This window comes from Scardinius erythrophthalmus, assembly GCF_964197995.2.
Source record: "Scardinius erythrophthalmus genome assembly, chromosome: 20".
Lineage (NCBI taxonomy): Eukaryota > Metazoa > Chordata > Actinopteri > Cypriniformes > Leuciscidae > Scardinius > Scardinius erythrophthalmus.
In genome coordinates this window covers 4,400,344-4,417,245 of record NC_138240.1, presented here as the reverse complement: position 1 = coordinate 4,417,245, position 16,902 = coordinate 4,400,344, and the positions used below count along the sequence as shown (strand labels likewise).

Below are 16,902 nucleotides of genomic sequence, written 5' to 3'. Positions count from 1 at the left end.
TAATCTAAATGCATTTCTGTCACAATCTATTAAATTGTGTGAAATATTGTTCTTTGGGGACCTATTTCTTTGTGATTGACGGATTATTATTTCAGGTTATTGTGTTGTTGTCAGTTTCTACTATGACTCTGCATTATTTCACAGCGATGCAAATCTAACTTGGATTATTTCACAATACCTTCGACCACCACTAGAGAGAAGCATTTACTTGTGTAAGTCCTTCTGTTAATGTTTATTTTGCAGTTTGTTTGTAAGATTTGCCTTTAGAGCATCTGGTGACAAGGATTTTAGTGGCCTGTGCAGCACTTGCACAGACCATTGAAAAGCCTTTCCTTCACACCAATTTTGCCAACATTTTAAGATGGCAAAAGTGAAAATATTATGCAGATTTCTCATCTCACAACTAGAAACAGTTTAAAATGCAAAGAGAACTGCTGGGAACTAATATTAAAGGCTCGATTTAACAGCTATATCCCCTGTTAGATCTGTACAATGAAGCCATTGCATGATGAATTGTCTTTTTCCTTTGTTTCCTTCCTTTTGTCCTCATTGCCCTCTTTGCTGTGCTCTCTGTTTCTCTCTCTCTCTCTCTCTCTCTCTCTCTCTCTCTCTCTCTCTCTCTCTCTCTCTCTCTCTCTCGCGCATTGCCAATCCATTTCTGTAATTCGCCCCTCCACTCCTGAGAAACCTATCCCAGCCCGCACTGGAGGGTAATGGATTCATGCTGTCAGTAAAAAGCTCTGCGTCAGAGTCTCTCCTCCTGCTATAAAAAGCCGTGCCAGTGGCGCTACATCCTCACAGAGCTCTCTCCACAACAGCAGCAGCACTGCGGAAACCTCTGCTCTCTTTTCTCTTCAACAACCATGAGCTCAATGAGTTACAACCCTTATCTCCCGTCTGTGCAGCGGAGGCGCGTGGTGGTGCGCAGCGGGACGCCCTTCGGCGGAGCAAGCAGTCGTTCTCGATCTGTCTACTCAACCTACTCTTCCCCGTCCCGTGCCTCGGTTCTCTCCTCCTCTGCAGGTCTGCAGCATGCAGAGCTGGACCTGAGCCAGGCTTCTCAGCTGAGCTCGGAGTTCAAAGTGGTGCGGACCCAAGAGAGGGCCCAACTCCAGGGCCTCAACGACCGCTTTGCCAACTTCATTGAGCGTGTGCATGGCCTGGAGCTCCAGAACCGTTCCCTGGAGGCAGAGCTGCTCCTGCTGCGTCAGAAGCACTGCGAACCCTCCCGCCTCAGGGGTCTGTACGAGCAAGAGGCGAGGGAGCTGCGCGCGGCGGTGGACGAGGCCCGTAGGGAGCGCCAAGCGGCTCAAGAAAGGCGGGACCGACTGGAAGACGCACTCAAGGACTTGCAGAGTCGCTATGAAGAAGTAGTCCTGGCCCGTGAGGAAGCCGAAGGCCGGATGGTGGATGCCAGGAAGGGGGCGGACGATGCAGCGTTGGCCCGGTCTGAGCTGGAAAAAAGAGCCGAAACTCTACTGGACGAGCTGGCCTTCCTCAAGAGGCTCCATGAAAGCGAGATCGCCGAGCTCCAAGCCCAGGTGCAGTACAGCGCCCAGGTGTCGGTGGAGATGGAAGTGGCCAAACCCGATCTCTCTGTGGCTCTCCGAGAAATCCGAGGTCAGTACGAGCGCCTGGCTCAGCAGAACATCCAAGCCGCAGAGGAGTGGTTCCGTGGGAAGGTGAGCACCATGACGGAGGACACTGCCAAACACACGGAGAACATCCGCACCGCTAAAGACGAGGCCGGGGAGTACCGTCGAATGCTGAAATCTCGAGACCTGGAGATCGAAGCATGCCAGGGCTTCAACCAAGCTCTGGAGAGACAACTGCAAGAGGTCGAGGAGAAGCAGAGCGCGGAGATCGCTGAGCTACAGGTCAGAATCATAACTACATGTCCTCAATTTACATTTATGCATTTGGCTTTTATTTAAAGTGACTTAAACTGTATTCAACACACACATTTGATCCGTTCTTTATGTCCCTGGGAACTGAACCCATGACCTTGGCTATATCCTTCAATAATGCTCTATATGCACTGTTGTACTCAAAAATCAAACTTTTGTCTTTAATTTTTTGTCTGGACAGGATAACATCGGTGACTTGGAGAATGAGCTAAGGTCCATGAAGAGTGAAATGGGCCGTTACCTTAAAGAATATCAGGACCTTCTCAATGTGAAAATGGCCTTGGACATTGAGATAGCTGCTTACAGGTTAGTAATGTCAACCGTTTTCTAGAACAACATTTATGCTTCATTGCATTTGATATATAGCCTCAATCAATTAATATGGGTTTTACATTGATTACATTTGATCCTCCCTAATCTTGAAAACTTCTTTAGATCCTTAAATAAAAGTCAATTTACATTCCAACAGGAAACTTCTAGAAGGAGAAGAAACCCGCTTCAACGTGGGCGGTATTGGTGGTATGTCCAGTGTGTTTTCTCCCTCCATCGCTGCCACTCCGTCTTTCGGCCGTCCCGTGTTCTCTGTGCAGGCCAGTCTGACCTCTGGCGCCCCCTATCTTCTGGGAACCAGATTGATGAGTTACTCTGCCATTCCGGATGAGATTATAGAAGCCAGTCAGATGCAGGAGGCTGGAGCAAGTCCAGAGAAAGAAGAGGAGGAGGAGGAGGAGGAGGTGGAGGAGAAGGAGGAGGTGGAGGAGGAAGAGGGTGAGAAAGAGGAGGAGGAGGAAGAAGACAAAAAAAAGGAAGAGGAAAAAGAAGAGGGTGAGGATCATTTGTTTTTTATATATATATATTTTAGATATATTTTAATTTAATTTACATAAAAATTTCTTCTATTTATTATGTTTGACACATTGGTGCATATACAGTAAATGAACCCCCCCCCCCCAATATTTTTCCCTTTTATTTATTTTTATTTATCTTCATTTAGTGAAAAAAAGTTCATTATAACTACATTTTTTATTTAAAAAAATTACATTAACGTTTTTGTACCTATTTTTTTATGTTTGTTAAAATGTGTTTATATATAATATCGTCACCTTTTCAATTATCAATTTTTCAGTTATTGGTTCAGTTTTTTGTGTTTTCTGAGAAACCTGAAAAAATGATTTATTTCATTATTATTTTTTTTAATTATTTTAGGAAGGTGACGATATATAAATTCTATCTATCTATCTATCTATCTATAGATGGCAGTAGTGACATTTGTTGTCTCTTTTACAGGTGAAGAAGGAGGTGAAGAGGGAGCAGAGGAAGAAGGTGAGGATAAGGGAGAACAGGAAGAGGAGGAAGAAAAAGAGGAAGGAGGAGAGGGTGAAGAAGCTGATAAAGAAGAAGGGAAAGGTGAAGAAGAAGAGGAGGAGAAGGATGATACAGGAAAAGAAGAGGAGAAAAAGAAAGGAGACGACGAGAAAGAGAGTAAAGCTGAGAAAGTCAAGCCGAAAGAGAAGTAAACCCACTGGACCAAACCCCTGGTGCTAGCTGGAGGTGATCAAACCTCGTTTATCTCACACATGCAGACGTCTCGACAGGTTTACTGTGTCCTGCTGCTCCATTTCACATTCAGACACAAACTAGAATAATAAACGCCACCATAGAGATCGCCTAAAGCCAGAGTAGCCTATGCATGAACACATGCCTTATGTTTGCGCTTGGCAGGGAAGTTGTGATTGCAGGTTTCTTGTGTTGGTTTAATTGATGTTTATTTATTAAAATGCAAACAAATGTTATTATTTGAGCACTGTGTCTGTATGCCTTCAGCATTAATCGCACTATCAACTGCCTATGCTAACACAAGTGTGCTTAGTATACAAAATGCCTTATACCAGATCCTCAAAGAAAGGCTTATTGCCTACTAATAAAATCTTGACAAACCTCCTTAACCTAGTGCGTTACTCTGTGTTGTTGTGTTTCTGCCTGTATGCTGTTAGTAGTACAGAATAACTAACTAGAACAAATTATACCGCATGCATAATTCAGCGAGTGGTGTCTAGCTATCATTTCAGAAGAAGGTTACTTTGCATGTTTTGGCGGAACTCATTGATTAAATGTTGAATGTTTCTTCCAGTTCATTCGTAATGCCAGACATTAAAGGTTTAGCACAGTGCATTGTGGGATACGATATACCATATGTGATCCTGGACCACAAAACCAGTCATAAGTCCCACAGGTATATTTGTGGCAATAGCCAACAATACATTGTATGGGTCAAAATGATCGATTTTTCTTTTATGACAAAAATCATTAGGATATTAAGTAAAGATCATGTTCCATGAAGATATTTAGTAAATTTCCTAGCTTAAATATATCAAAAATGTATTTTTATGAGTGGATGCAGCAAAATCGCCAACAAAAATGGACAACTTTAAAGGCGATTTTCTCAATATTTAGATTTTTTTGCACCCTCAGATTCCAGATTTTCAGATATCGGCCAAATATTGTCCTATCCTAACAAACCATACATCAGTGGAAAGCTTATTCAGCTTTCAGATGATGTATAAAACTCAATTTTAAAAAAATGACCTATAAGACTGTTTTTGTGGTCCAGGGTCACATATGTGCTCTGCTCTCTCTCTATAAATAGGCATACTGTAGAAATACTAAGAGAATAGTATAATCCATTCAGGTATGCTACGGCCCACTAAAGCTGCAAGTACGGAGCCATTAGCTCAAGTATAGCGCTGCATTTTGATTATTTATTCATGACAGCTGTAATCAATATAATGCAAGAATCCTCAGAGCTCAGCTAAAGTGATTCACTAGAGTAGACTGATGTCATGTGACTGTTTTGTGCCCGTTCAGCACAGAGCAGAGTCCAGGCAAAGCACAGCTTATGCTTCTAATGCACATATATACGAGGTGAGTGTTGCATAGTGGTTCAGATCTGGGCTGTAACAGGGAAGTTTTAGGTTTGAATCCACTGGAGTTTCCCACTGTGTTGGATAAGTGTGTCAGCCATGCACTGTCACCCCAGATGTGATCCTCAGCCATACCCGGTGGTCAGCACAAATCTCTATTGATTTATCATTTGAATTAGTGTGTTTTAGCATACAAATCCAATTACTGCCCCCTCAGCGACATCCTTTCGCACAAATTCAGTTACCTGATGAGCCCGAGGACTCGGCTCGAGCTCTAACAAGCCAGCGCAGCGCATCTTCTCCATTATCCTAATTGAGAACTATACGCTGACATGTAGTTACACTAATGTAGGGGGTTTAGAGATGGTCTCGTCTGAAAATGTTTTTTGATTAATGTCCACGCTGTGATGAAACGTTTGTGAGTTAAGTCATGCTTCATTGTCATTCTTTCCATTTGCCCAGGTGGAAAAAAAAGAAGGTTTTATTGCCAACTATTAATCTTAGTTTACATGTGAAGGACTTTATCTTCTAGTGGAAGGATAATGAATGGTTGAATGTATGAAGGAAACATTTAATGAAAGCAATTAGATATACAATAAGGGGATGCAATGGTAACTTTGCTGTGCATTGTGTCTAACAAGGCCCTTTATCCATATGACAATAAATACTTTATTGGTAAATGTATCATTTAGGGTTACATGTAAATTGTCCATGTTGAAATCCTATTGATTTTGTGATTATCACCAATCATCGTTGTGCTATTTGTTTCTAAATCATTGCAGTGCAAATGTCCATAATACTTTTATAAAGAAAGAATGCATTAAATTGATAAATCTGTTCTTTTGAACTTTCTATTCATAATTTTTTTGTCATTTCCACAACAATATTTAGCAGCGCAACTGTTTTTAACATTGATGTTTCTTCATACAATGTTTCTTGAGCAGCAAATCATCATATTAGATTGATTTCTGAAGGATCACGTGACACTGAAGATTGAAGTAATGATTCTGAAAATTCAGCTTTGATCATACATTTTAAAATATATTCAACTTGAAAACAGTTATTTAATATTGTAATAATATTTCACTGTTTCTACTGTATTTTCGATCAAATAAATGCAGCCTTGGAGACTTTGGTCTTATCCACCCCAAACTTGTGTGTACAGTAGCGTGAATGCAAACACACAAGAAGCTTTGTAAGGACTTGATGAGCTTTTATTGATTGATATGATATTGCAAAGTGCAGCACCAGTTAGCTTTCACAGTATCATCGTCAACAGCTTTTGTGTTTCGCGTTAACAAACCGACTCTTATCATTGATTCAGTGCATTATGTCTTAAGGCAAGAAGTATACAGATGAAATGAAGGGGTTTCTGCTCAAAGTGCGCCTGCGAATGATGATATAGTCGTAGCACCATTATTGCCAAACAGCTGCTGGAGAACTTCTCTCGTTCACAGAGATGGTTCAAGTCATTAGCAGCGTAATGTATTTGCACTTTAATTCAAACGCGCTATAATTTCTGTTTCAGACGCAACAGCTCAGCATGGCGACGTCCTCCCCAAACCACACATGCAAGTTAATCATTTAACACGCATGCAATTATTGTTGCTAGCTGCGTCATTTTCACATTTTGCATCAAATAGAATAATTTCTAACAATTGATTATAACTAATTTCCCATCGGAATCATCTGCATCAGTCTTTTCCTTTGATTTCCTTCTTGGCTTCGGGAGTGACTTTCTCCACCTTTTTGGTGACTTCTTTCTTTTTCTCCTGAGGCTTTTCCTCTGGCTCCTTCTTCTCTTCCTCTTTCTCTGCGTCTGCTTTGCTCTGCTTGTCTCCGTTGGTGATGGTCTCCACCGTTCTGGTCTGGACGTCTTCTTTCGGACTGGCTTCCTCTTTGGCCGGGCTCGTCTGCTCACCGTTGGGAACAACTTCTTCTTTTTCTTCTGGCTGCTTTTCCTCTGCTGGGCTTTCTGGTTTCTCTTTTTCTTCACTTACGGGGGATTTCTTTTCGTCTTCCTCTGCATCGCTTTTTTTGTCGCTCTTCTCGGAATCAGCCTTTGTTTCCTCTCCTCCAGACTCGTCTTTCTTCTCCTCATCTCCTTCGGATTTGGTCTCCTCTTTCTCGTCGTCTTTTTCATCAGCTTCTTCCTTCTCCTCGTCATCTTTGGTTTGTTCTTTCTCTTCCGCCTCTTGTTCTTCAGCGCCCTCCTCCTCTTCCTTTCCTTCTTCATCTTTGTCACTGCCTTCTTTCTCTGATGTTGGCGATTTGTCTCCACACAGTTTTGTTTCCTCAATCACTTCCACTTGTGCCTCTTCCTCCTCACCCTCTTCTTCCTCTTCCTCTGCCTCCTCAGCCGCCTCTCCTTCTTCTGCTGTTTCTTCCTCATCTTCTCCTTTCTCTTCCTCTTCTCCTTTTTCTTCCTCTTCTTCTCCCTCAGGAGCGGCGGAACTCACTTTGGCCTGACTGGCGGCAACAATCTCTTCCTCCTCTTCCTCCTTTTCCTCCTCTTCACCCTCACCTGCTTCTTCTGACACCTCTTTTGCCACCTCTGCCAGGACATCATCAAAGTCACTCTCTCCTTTAGTCTCCTCAATGATCTCCTCCACTATTTTATGTTTGACTTTAGAGGATCTGGGCTGGCTGTACGGAAACGCAGCGCTCGAAATACTTCCAGAGACGGCACGGAAGCGCGTCTCCTCGCCCTCCAGTAGTTTCCTACATTTAAAAGAGAAAAGTTTGTCATAAATCAAACAAGACATGAAAAAGAGCAAAAAAAAGTGTTCTGCACAACTCTACCTGTAAGCTGCTATTTCAGCATCCAATGCCATCTTGACATTGAGCAGATCCTGATATTCCCGAAGATGACGAGACATTTCCCATTTTGTTCCTTTTAGATCATTTTCCAATTGATGAATCATTTCCTGTTAAATTAGATGTGATAAATGTATTAGTTTAAAATTTTGACTCAGTATTAACTAAAAAACTGATCTTTTACCTTACAGTGGAAACAACTACATTTACAAAAGTTCTTATTTGGTGCCAAATGTTCTCATTGTACCAAATGTAGCATCTGTTCATGATTTGTTTTTATAATTTATACCAGGCCTGGCAGAAACACAACAAACCACTAAAACGAAGTCCTGCAGCACTAGTAAAAAGTAAGTAGTACGCGCTTGGCACGCTACGCATAATTACGCACGCAGTGCGCAACCACCTGTGAAATAATGGCTGGGTTTCAAAACCTAGTAAGCAGCAGGATGCTTTCTGTTTTGCAACACAGCCATGTGCATTTGCTTCCATTTAAGACATTAGAATTAAGAAATAAATAAACTCTAAAAACAAAAACAAAATCCATCGTTCATATCATGAAAAAAGCAATCATCTCACTGCGTGCGTATTTACGCGCAATGGTACAGTGTGCATACTTACATTATAGCTACTAATGCTGCAGGATTTGTCACATCTGATATAAATTGTAAAAAACATTCTTATTAATTTATATGAATTAATTAGTAATAATTTATATATAAAATAATTATATTTTTATTAACTTTTTATTTATATTATTATTGAATTAAAATTATAATCGATTCGGTTTTAAATGTTTTATTAGGTCTTGATAAACTGACCTGATAACTCGCAACGTCGGTGTTGTGGCGGTCTTCGATATCATGCAGCTGCCTTTCCAGTGAATCTTTGGTGCCTCGAAGAGCCTCCAGTTCGACGTTCTTGGCTTGGATCTGACGGCGGTAGTTACCGATCTCGTCCCGTATGGACTTTATAGCATCCTTGTTCTGTTCCGCGGCGTCCGTCAGCATGGCATAGCGGCACTGGAACACCTCTTCAGCCTGCTGGAGGTTCTTGGAGGAAAGCCCGTCCAGTTGCGCGCGGATCTCCCGGAGCGCAGAGGTGATGTCGGTCTTCTGGAGGTCCCTCATCTCCACCACCGGCACCTGCGCGGCTTGAAGCTGAGCCAGAAGCTCGCTGATCTCCTCCTCGTGGTTCTGCCGCAAGAAGTCCATTTCGTCCACGAGCGACTGGACTTTCCTCTCCAACTCCAGCTTCAGCAGAACCGAGTCGTCCTTGTCTTTCTTCATGCCTCGGATGGCAGCCTCCGTGTGCTCTCTGAGCCTGGACTCATCTTCGTAGCGCTCTCGGATCCGCTGGAGATCCTCATCCATGTGGTCTGTGTCCAGCAGGATCTGCGTCTTCTCCTTGTGGAGCTGCTCCAGGGCGCAGCGCAGGTCTTGGAGCTCGCGGTCGTACCCATCGCTCTGCAGGGACTGCGACAGTTTCTGCTGCTTTAGCGCTTGGATCTCAGCCTCGAGCTGCTTGTTTTGCTCCTCGAGGAAGCGAACCTTGTCGATGTAGCTGGCGAAGCGGTCGTTGAGGCCATGGAGCTGCTCCTTCTCGTTATGGCGCGCCGGGTCTCCGTTGAGCGCCGCGCTCAACTCGAACCCTTCCGGAGACGCGAGCACGGAAGAACTGTACGCAGCTCTTGATGCAGTCACATTTGCGGTTCTTTTGAAAGACACAGGACTGCTTTTAGCCCACGAGCGCATAGTGGATGACGGCTGGCGGATAGTCCGTGTCTCCAGAGCTCTTCGGCGGGAGGAGGTACCTATCATGTCCATGGTAGATGGTGCTTGTGAATTGGTGGTGTGTTCGGTCCTGTTCTATTTATACGCGCGCTTACTTTGTCAACGAGGCAGGAGCACCACCCTCCCCTTGGAAAATCGATAAAGATGGGTCGTTGGGTTGTTCAGCAATTCACCTCAGTGGTCGAAGTCTTTTAAAATTGTATAAAAGGTGAAGTCAAGAGGCTGTGACTTTCTGCATCACATGTTGTTTAATGCACTTTAACGCACTTTTTGCTCTTGTTCACTTATACTTAATGTATTGCAGATGGACTTTATCCACTATCTATCTATCTATCTATCTATCTATCTATCTATCTATCTATCTATCTATCTATCTATCTATCTATCTATCTATCTATCTATCTATCTATCTATCTATCTATCTATCTATCTATCTATCTATCTATCTATCTATCTATCTATCTATCTATCTATCTATCTATCTAATTTTAATTTATGTGTCCTTAGAGCAACCCATCAATAAACGTGCATTTTGCTTCAAATTCAGTAATATTTTATGTTAATGCATATGAATTTAAACAAATTTTGTGCAGAGATTGAACAAAATATTTGCAGAGATATAACAAACATTAATCATCGGCTGAACAATAAATACACAGCTCTAATTTACAAAAAAATATTAAAAAAGTTAAGTTTTTTTTAACATGCTGTGACTGTTTTTAATAAACTGTTTTTCTGTTTTTAGAAATAAAAAATAATTATGTGAAAAAAAATGTATTTTAAAGAACAGATATTCCATGTAGTCTCTGCATTAATTTGCAGGAAAAAAACTGCATACTTAATAATAATATAATAATAATAATAATAGTTACAAAAGTTTTTATTAAAAAAATGTTTTTGGATATACAGATGAATTATAAAATGCCACACTGTAGGACATGAAAGCACTGCACACAAACACAAAATAAAGTAGTATTTGCACTTCTATTAAAATTAAAATTAACATCAAATCGGATCGAAAGGCTAAAAAGCAATATCATTTTTATGGATAACCTCTGTCCCATATTAACATTCACCTCTTTAACTGATCGCTTTCTAATAAAGTGTAATTTTTTCCTTTGCTTTTACAGACATTGACATTCTTGAATGTGTGCACATGGCAAGACGAAGCAGCCAATCCGCCGTCAGCCTCAGCTGATGCACTGAGGATTTGGCCTCTGTTGTCAGGAAGGTTCAACAATGCAGCAAAGTACCAAGGTTATAAGAAGTTTTCTAATTCATTTTAGAGTGCACAAGGGAGTCATTTTAGTTCAATGCTTAATAAAAAACCAAGGGCCTTCCTAAAATAATAATTATACTTTCTTCATAAGGAAGTACCCCAAGGACCTAAAAAGCATCTTGAATACTGATATTAATTAAAAAAAGGGGCGCAAATCACTAAGATGTTATGATATTAATATCATTATATAAGACAAATCCAATAAAACGGCAGTAATAATGCCATAAGAACTGCACTTCAATTATTTATCCAGATTATAGCCATGACGAGTAAAATGAGCAGACACATACTGGAAGAAGTGGGTCATGATGGGAAATACTGTACACATATGTCAGAGGTTATATACAAGAAGCTTTGCAGACTAGATCAATACAAATCATAGATAATCAATAGAAAATATAAATCTGACAATCAAAAGAGGGAAAGTGGCCTGTTGCTAATGACACTGATGCTTAAGATTCAGGGTTTAGGCAATATGTAGCAGTGTGTGTGTGTGTGTGTGTGTGTGTGTGTGTGTGTGTGTGTGTGTGTGTGTGACAAAATGTTCCCACAAAGATCCAAAATCCTTGTTCTTGTTGGACATTTTTGGTCCCCATACATGAGGAAAATGGCTTATAAATAATTATAAATAATGGCTTATAAAATATACAGTTTGTACAGTATACAATCGTTATGTCTATGGAAAGTCCCCATAAAACATTAAATCACAAAGTGTGTGTGTGTCAGAGTGTGTATATATATATAGCCTAGTTTGAGTTAAATCCTATAGGCTATATAATATGTTGAGCTAGCTGTGCATCATCTCTAGTAGGCTAACTCATCCGGCTCATATGTCGTTGTTGACTCTGTGATAGTGAATCGCCTGCCGCAGTGAAACACTAGACGCTCGAATGTAATTGTAAAGCCCAAAAAAGTTGCTTTTTTGCCGGTTATAAAATTGCACAGTCATGCTTTTAGACAGTGCGCCGGCTGATGTTCAACCCAGGCTGCGAGCCAACACAAGGGTGCAGAGATGCTGAGTCAGCTCAGAGGCAGAGGAACACAGCGGAGCTCCATTACTGTTGCACACAAATGGGAATGTAAGACAGATAGTAGTACACCATATACGCGTGTGTTTGTGTGTGCTGAAGTAGGAAAAAAAATGATGAGAAACATAAACATTCTGGTACTAGAAAGACATCTGTATCATTTCAGTGTGCAGAAGTCTCTTTTCATGAGTTTAAAGACATACTTGGACAACTATTAGGTGTTTTGAGGATTGCATTTCCCACTCAACACTTCAGCATCCCTCTCCTCCGTCAGCAGCTCTGCGGCACCGCGAGCGCTCGCGCGGGCTGACAGCACTGTTTTTCCTGCAGACTCACACACACACACACACACACACACACACACACACACACACACACACACACACACACACACACACACACACACACACACACACGCGCGCGCGCGCGTATCTGTGTACACACTGCCGGGTGTAAATCACAAGCTCCGCCCCTCTGCAGCACACCACTGCACACAGACATCTCATTTACAGAGCCGGACGGGTTAGACGGGTTTGGCAGCTTTGGAATTCCATATTAGAAACCGTGTGTGTGTCAGTCTAGAAAGATAGTAAGCCTATTACACAAATACGCATTTGATTTTTTAAATCACGATGTGGACTTTCCATTGACTTGCACTGATTTTACCCCTAATACTCACAAACCTTTTGTTTTTTCATCAGCACATTACTGAGTTTGTTTAATAAGTAGTTTTACTCGTGAGGACCATTTGCTGCACCAAGTGATATCAGATTTTACTAGTCTTGCGGGGAGTTTTAGACCCTATAAAGTAAACCAAACCGAAGTCTCTCTTTTTTTTTGCACATCTTAAAGCTTCTTTTGTGGCATTTTCAGTTCCATGAAGAACCTTACACATTAACAGAACCTTTTCTTTTCCACACAAAGTTCTTTATAGTGGAAAAAGTTCTTTAGAATTTAGAAATTCTTAACAGTAAAAAAAATAAAAAAAAAATAAAAAGTTATTTGAGGAAGGAACCAAAAATAGTTCTTTGGAATACGAAAAACTCAATTTTTAACATTTATTTTAATGAGTGTATATGATAGAACAACGTGCATTTACTTTTCAATTATAGCATATTTCTATATGTTTAGCATTATATATTTTAGCATTATAGAATTATATTTTCCAATTTTTTAATAAGGGAAATAAAAACATTTAGCACAAATTATAAAAATTATTCACCGCTATTCTTTTAACACGACAACAACGGCGTTTTGGGGGCCTGAAAACAAAAAATTTTTAAAATGGGTTTCAAAGTGCATGTTTTTGAAAACAATACCATTATTGTCTCTGTGTAAACTACAAAAACGCAAATTTGTGAAAACGGTGACATCATGCGCATGTGTATTACGTCTATAGGCGTGTCGTTTTTCTTTACAAAGTGACATCGCCACCTACTGGCCTGGCATGAATAATACAGCGTTTTGTGTAGTTTTTGTAAATCCGTGTGAACAGGTTGAATTTTGACAATGTTGTCATTTGTAGCCTACACAAAAAACGCAAAGGAAACACTTTTCTGTTTTTAGTAACGTTGTCATCTAAACGTACCCTTAAATTTACAAATGTTAACATTTAGATTAAATGAGAAAATTAAGAAGAGCATAGCCGTTCATCATAAGTGTTGAGATGAGATTTTGTGCCATATGGTCAAAAGAAAAACATATCCCTCATTTAAAGTTATCACTTATGTTATATAGTGGTCACTTATGATATCATATTAAAATATCATTTTTATTATTATTTAATAATAGTAATTTTATAGTAATTTTTTTTCTCTAGGTCCACTTGACAATCTCTTTGTAATGATAATCTCTATTTTGTGTACTAAAGCAGTCATACTTTATTTAGTTCATAGAGCTCAGTTCCGCTCAGATCTGGGCTGTGAGTTTGCTGTCAAGACAGATTCATAAAGCTTCTTCACAATCTGTGCGGAAATGTTCCTCTCAAAATGTTCAGATCAGACTGAAATGATCTGGAGCATGGCAGATTTCCACATGTTTTACTCTTAGTTTGTTTTTCTGCTGTTTATAATCTTCATCCTCATTGCCTGACGGTGTCTGGGTGGGCCATATTTTTGAACGCCGAATAGGCTGACAGGCGTCAAATTTAGGCGTGTGTTCATGTTTTCACCTGTCTGCATTATAACCCATTTTTACAGCTTAGTTTGAATAAATGCTCTTTTTGGACTAAAGAGGAAGTTTTGAGTTTTTAAAGTAACCGTATGTTTTCATGTCATTCTGTGTTGAAATTGAAATTGAAGTTGAAATGATTCCTCATGATATGACCACTGTAGTATTGATCAGCTTTCAAACTCAAATCACTACAACAGCAACCTAATGAACTATTAACACTGCCACCAACAATATATCACTAACAAGAGACAAAATCAATAGTTGATAATCTGATCGCACTACTGTGGATGTTCAATGACCCTTCTATGTTCAAATGTCTCTTTAAATGAACACACCTTGAAACAAGAATCTTTCTTTGTCATGTTTGAGAACGATGTCATTGTCTGTCCTCTGGGTCCCACTGTCCATCTGTCGTGTGTGTGTGTGTGTGTGTATATGTACAGAGCGCCTCCTATTGGTCTAACAGCAAGAATCACCTGACAAATGCAGGACTCACAGGGGTTACAGTAAATGTTTCTAAAGCTCAGGCTTTCAGTGCCTTTATTTGGAACAATTTGCAAAAATGTTTAAGATGTACAGTAATTGCTTTTAGTGAATTTAAATTCTGTAGAATTAGAAATTTGATTGTATCAGCTTTAAGCGATTGTTTCTTTTACTTAAATGTGCTTTTGTGTAAATTTGTTTTGTTGGTAGTTTATTTAAGGATTTTTTTTTCTGGTTAAAGAAAAATATTAAATGTGTTAAAACACCACCAGAGGTATGTGCACAAATTCAAAAATATATAAACAGGAAGATTTAATAACAAAAATGATCTTGTCGTTTATCATTGTAAAAACACATTTGGGAAAAAATACACAGGGAATAATGAGCATTTTCACTTTGTGCATATGATACGGCGGTGTCTGAGGGAAGATTGTATCATCATCCCCTTCTGCAGAGCTCTTATTAGGTGTTTAATGCTTCTGCCAAAGAACGAGTGTAACTTCATTACTGCAGTGGATATAAATCTCCCACAAATGCATGTGTGGCAGACACACACACACACACACACACACACGCACTGAAAACGTCTAAGGCCACTGAGCCAAGATGATTAATATCCTCTAGGTCTGCGTCGGCTTTTATTGTAATTTCCATTATACGACTGTATCGGGACTCCTGCCTCACTCTCATATAGTATTATGCTGTTTCAGTAAACAGGACTATCTTGAGTTGCATGTGAATTCTTCACCATGCATTTGGTGCAAAAGATGCTGCATTCTGTTTATAAGCAGTCTAGCTCCATTGCTGTCAGTGTCACCTGACCTTTACCCTCTGTCCAGGACCTGAAAGGCAACACCCAGAATCTGCAGTGCTTTCCTCCTCACTCTCCTTCTCAGTACAGTATTGGCAAGCGCAGCCACAGATGAGGAGAGGTGGTCCCACTTGTGACGTGGGTCAGTCCAGCACTGCATTGCACCCAGACCACACCTCAAAACACACCACACCACACCACACCACACACACACACCACAATGCACCTACAGGCAGCAGTGACGGACACTGATGAATCTCTGCTTATATTGTGCATATGGTTGTGCTGCAGTGCCTGTTTTAGGAGGATTGGCACAGCCTGGTGCTATAGTTCAGCAAGTTTATGTGCTTTATCCTGCCAAGCTCTTTTATCATCTGTTCTGTGCTGAAGTGCACTGGAGGAAACACAGTAATTGTCGCCGTCATTTGTAGGGTGGTGTTAAAAGCACTAAAATGCATTAAAGTAACAATGAGCTGATAGTTGGAATGAGATGACAAATATGGTGAGCGTGGGGGGACATGCTGGGTTCTCTTAGGCCCTGTTTACACCTGGTGTTAAGATGCGTTTTGGTCGACCGGATCTCAAGTAAACGAGGGGGACACATTCCCGTTTACACTTGGTGTTTTAATCCGTCTCTTTTGTCCACTATCTTCTGTCCTGATTTCTTCGAGAGGAGGGTTAATGGACGGGTAAATGTAGGCTATGGGCTTTTTCAGATCTTACGATCTAATGGGTGACAAAGCTCAAGCAATTTACATTTAAACGCACCCGGAGACGACGGAAAAAAACTTACAGAGAGCAGCAGCTTTAGTTTCTGCTCTGACAGCGGAAGACCAGCCGGACGCTGTGAGTGTGTGTAAGAAATCAGGAATGGCGAGAGAACATTGTGCTTGATATTCTCACATTCGGTCAGTAGAGGGAGAGTAAGCGTCTTTTGTGACACATTTGTCCATGAGCGTTTAAACCACCAAAGCAATCCGGTTCAATGCGTTCAACTGAATTTGTGATGCTCACAAATAATTTGAACAAACCCCTAACAATAGCCTACTTTTTGGTACTGATTTTTCAACGCCAGTGTTGCTGTTATACTTGTGCTGCTATGCCATAAAATAACTATAGTCCATGTTTACAATTTACAGTCCATATTCAGTGTATCTATTTTTTCCCCAGAGTATTTATTATCCAATGATATTTTTTCATTTATTGCGTATTTATGTAGTAGCCTATGTAGTCTTGTGTAATGTTCCGTGTTAAACCATGGTCCTGAAGAAACGCCTTCTCGTTCCAATGCACAGCCTACATGTTATATAGAGGAAAGACAATACAAATGCACTTGACTTGACTTGATGCTATACTTAAATCATGTGGATTTTTAAATAGGGTTGTGCTTTTCATTTTCTTAGCAAAAAGATTGGACAGTTTTGCATAATTTTTCCCCCCATGCCTTATGAATCAGAATATGATTTCTGGTGTAGCATTTTCTTTGAAATAGTTTTCACTATACATTTCCCAAATAATTAAGAAACAATCCATTGAATTAATGTGACATTTTTATGTGGAAAGACAGAAATAGTTTTTTCTTGTAAAATGAACTCTCCAATTGACAACACTGAACACTATTTTTCCAGTGCAGAACACCCTGTCAACTAGTTTTACATTCACATTAATGCATTTGATAGACACTTTTATCCAAA

General features: G+C 40.4%; 2 protein-coding genes across 2 annotated transcripts; one reads left to right on the top strand and one right to left on the bottom strand.

The window, feature by feature from the left end:
* Positions 1–702: 702 nt before the first annotated feature.
* Positions 703–3,851, top strand: neflb (neurofilament light chain b). The gene is made up of 4 exons (XM_081348102.1): positions 703–1,877; positions 2,089–2,213; positions 2,377–2,732; positions 3,195–3,851. Exons 1-4 carry the CDS (start codon positions 864–866, stop codon positions 3,422–3,424), a joined length of 1,725 nt encoding a protein of 574 aa, XP_081204228.1. The 5' UTR covers positions 703–863; the 3' UTR covers positions 3,425–3,851.
* Positions 3,852–6,522: 2,671 nt separating this feature from the next.
* On the bottom strand, positions 6,523–9,468 carry nefmb (neurofilament medium chain b; the record flags this gene model as incomplete). Its single annotated transcript, XM_081349865.1, has 3 exons — positions 6,523–7,549; positions 7,631–7,755; positions 8,464–9,468. The coding sequence occupies 3 exons, from the start codon at positions 9,466–9,468 to the stop codon at positions 6,523–6,525; spliced, it is 2,157 nt and encodes a 718-aa protein (XP_081205991.1).
* Positions 9,469–16,902: the final 7,434 nt, after the last annotated feature.

Bases quoted from the DNA above. Each gene is read 5' to 3' on its own strand.
- neflb (XM_081348102.1), top strand. From the start codon at position 864: ATGAGCTCAATGAGTTACAACCCTTATCTCCCGTCTGTGCAGCGGAGG. The intron at 1,878-2,088 runs GTCAGAATCATA...TTGTCTGGACAG, and splicing joins CGGAGATCGCTGAGCTACAG to GATAACATCGGTGACTTGGA. The intron at 2,214-2,376 runs GTTAGTAATGTC...ACATTCCAACAG, and splicing joins ATTGAGATAGCTGCTTACAG to GAAACTTCTAGAAGGAGAAG.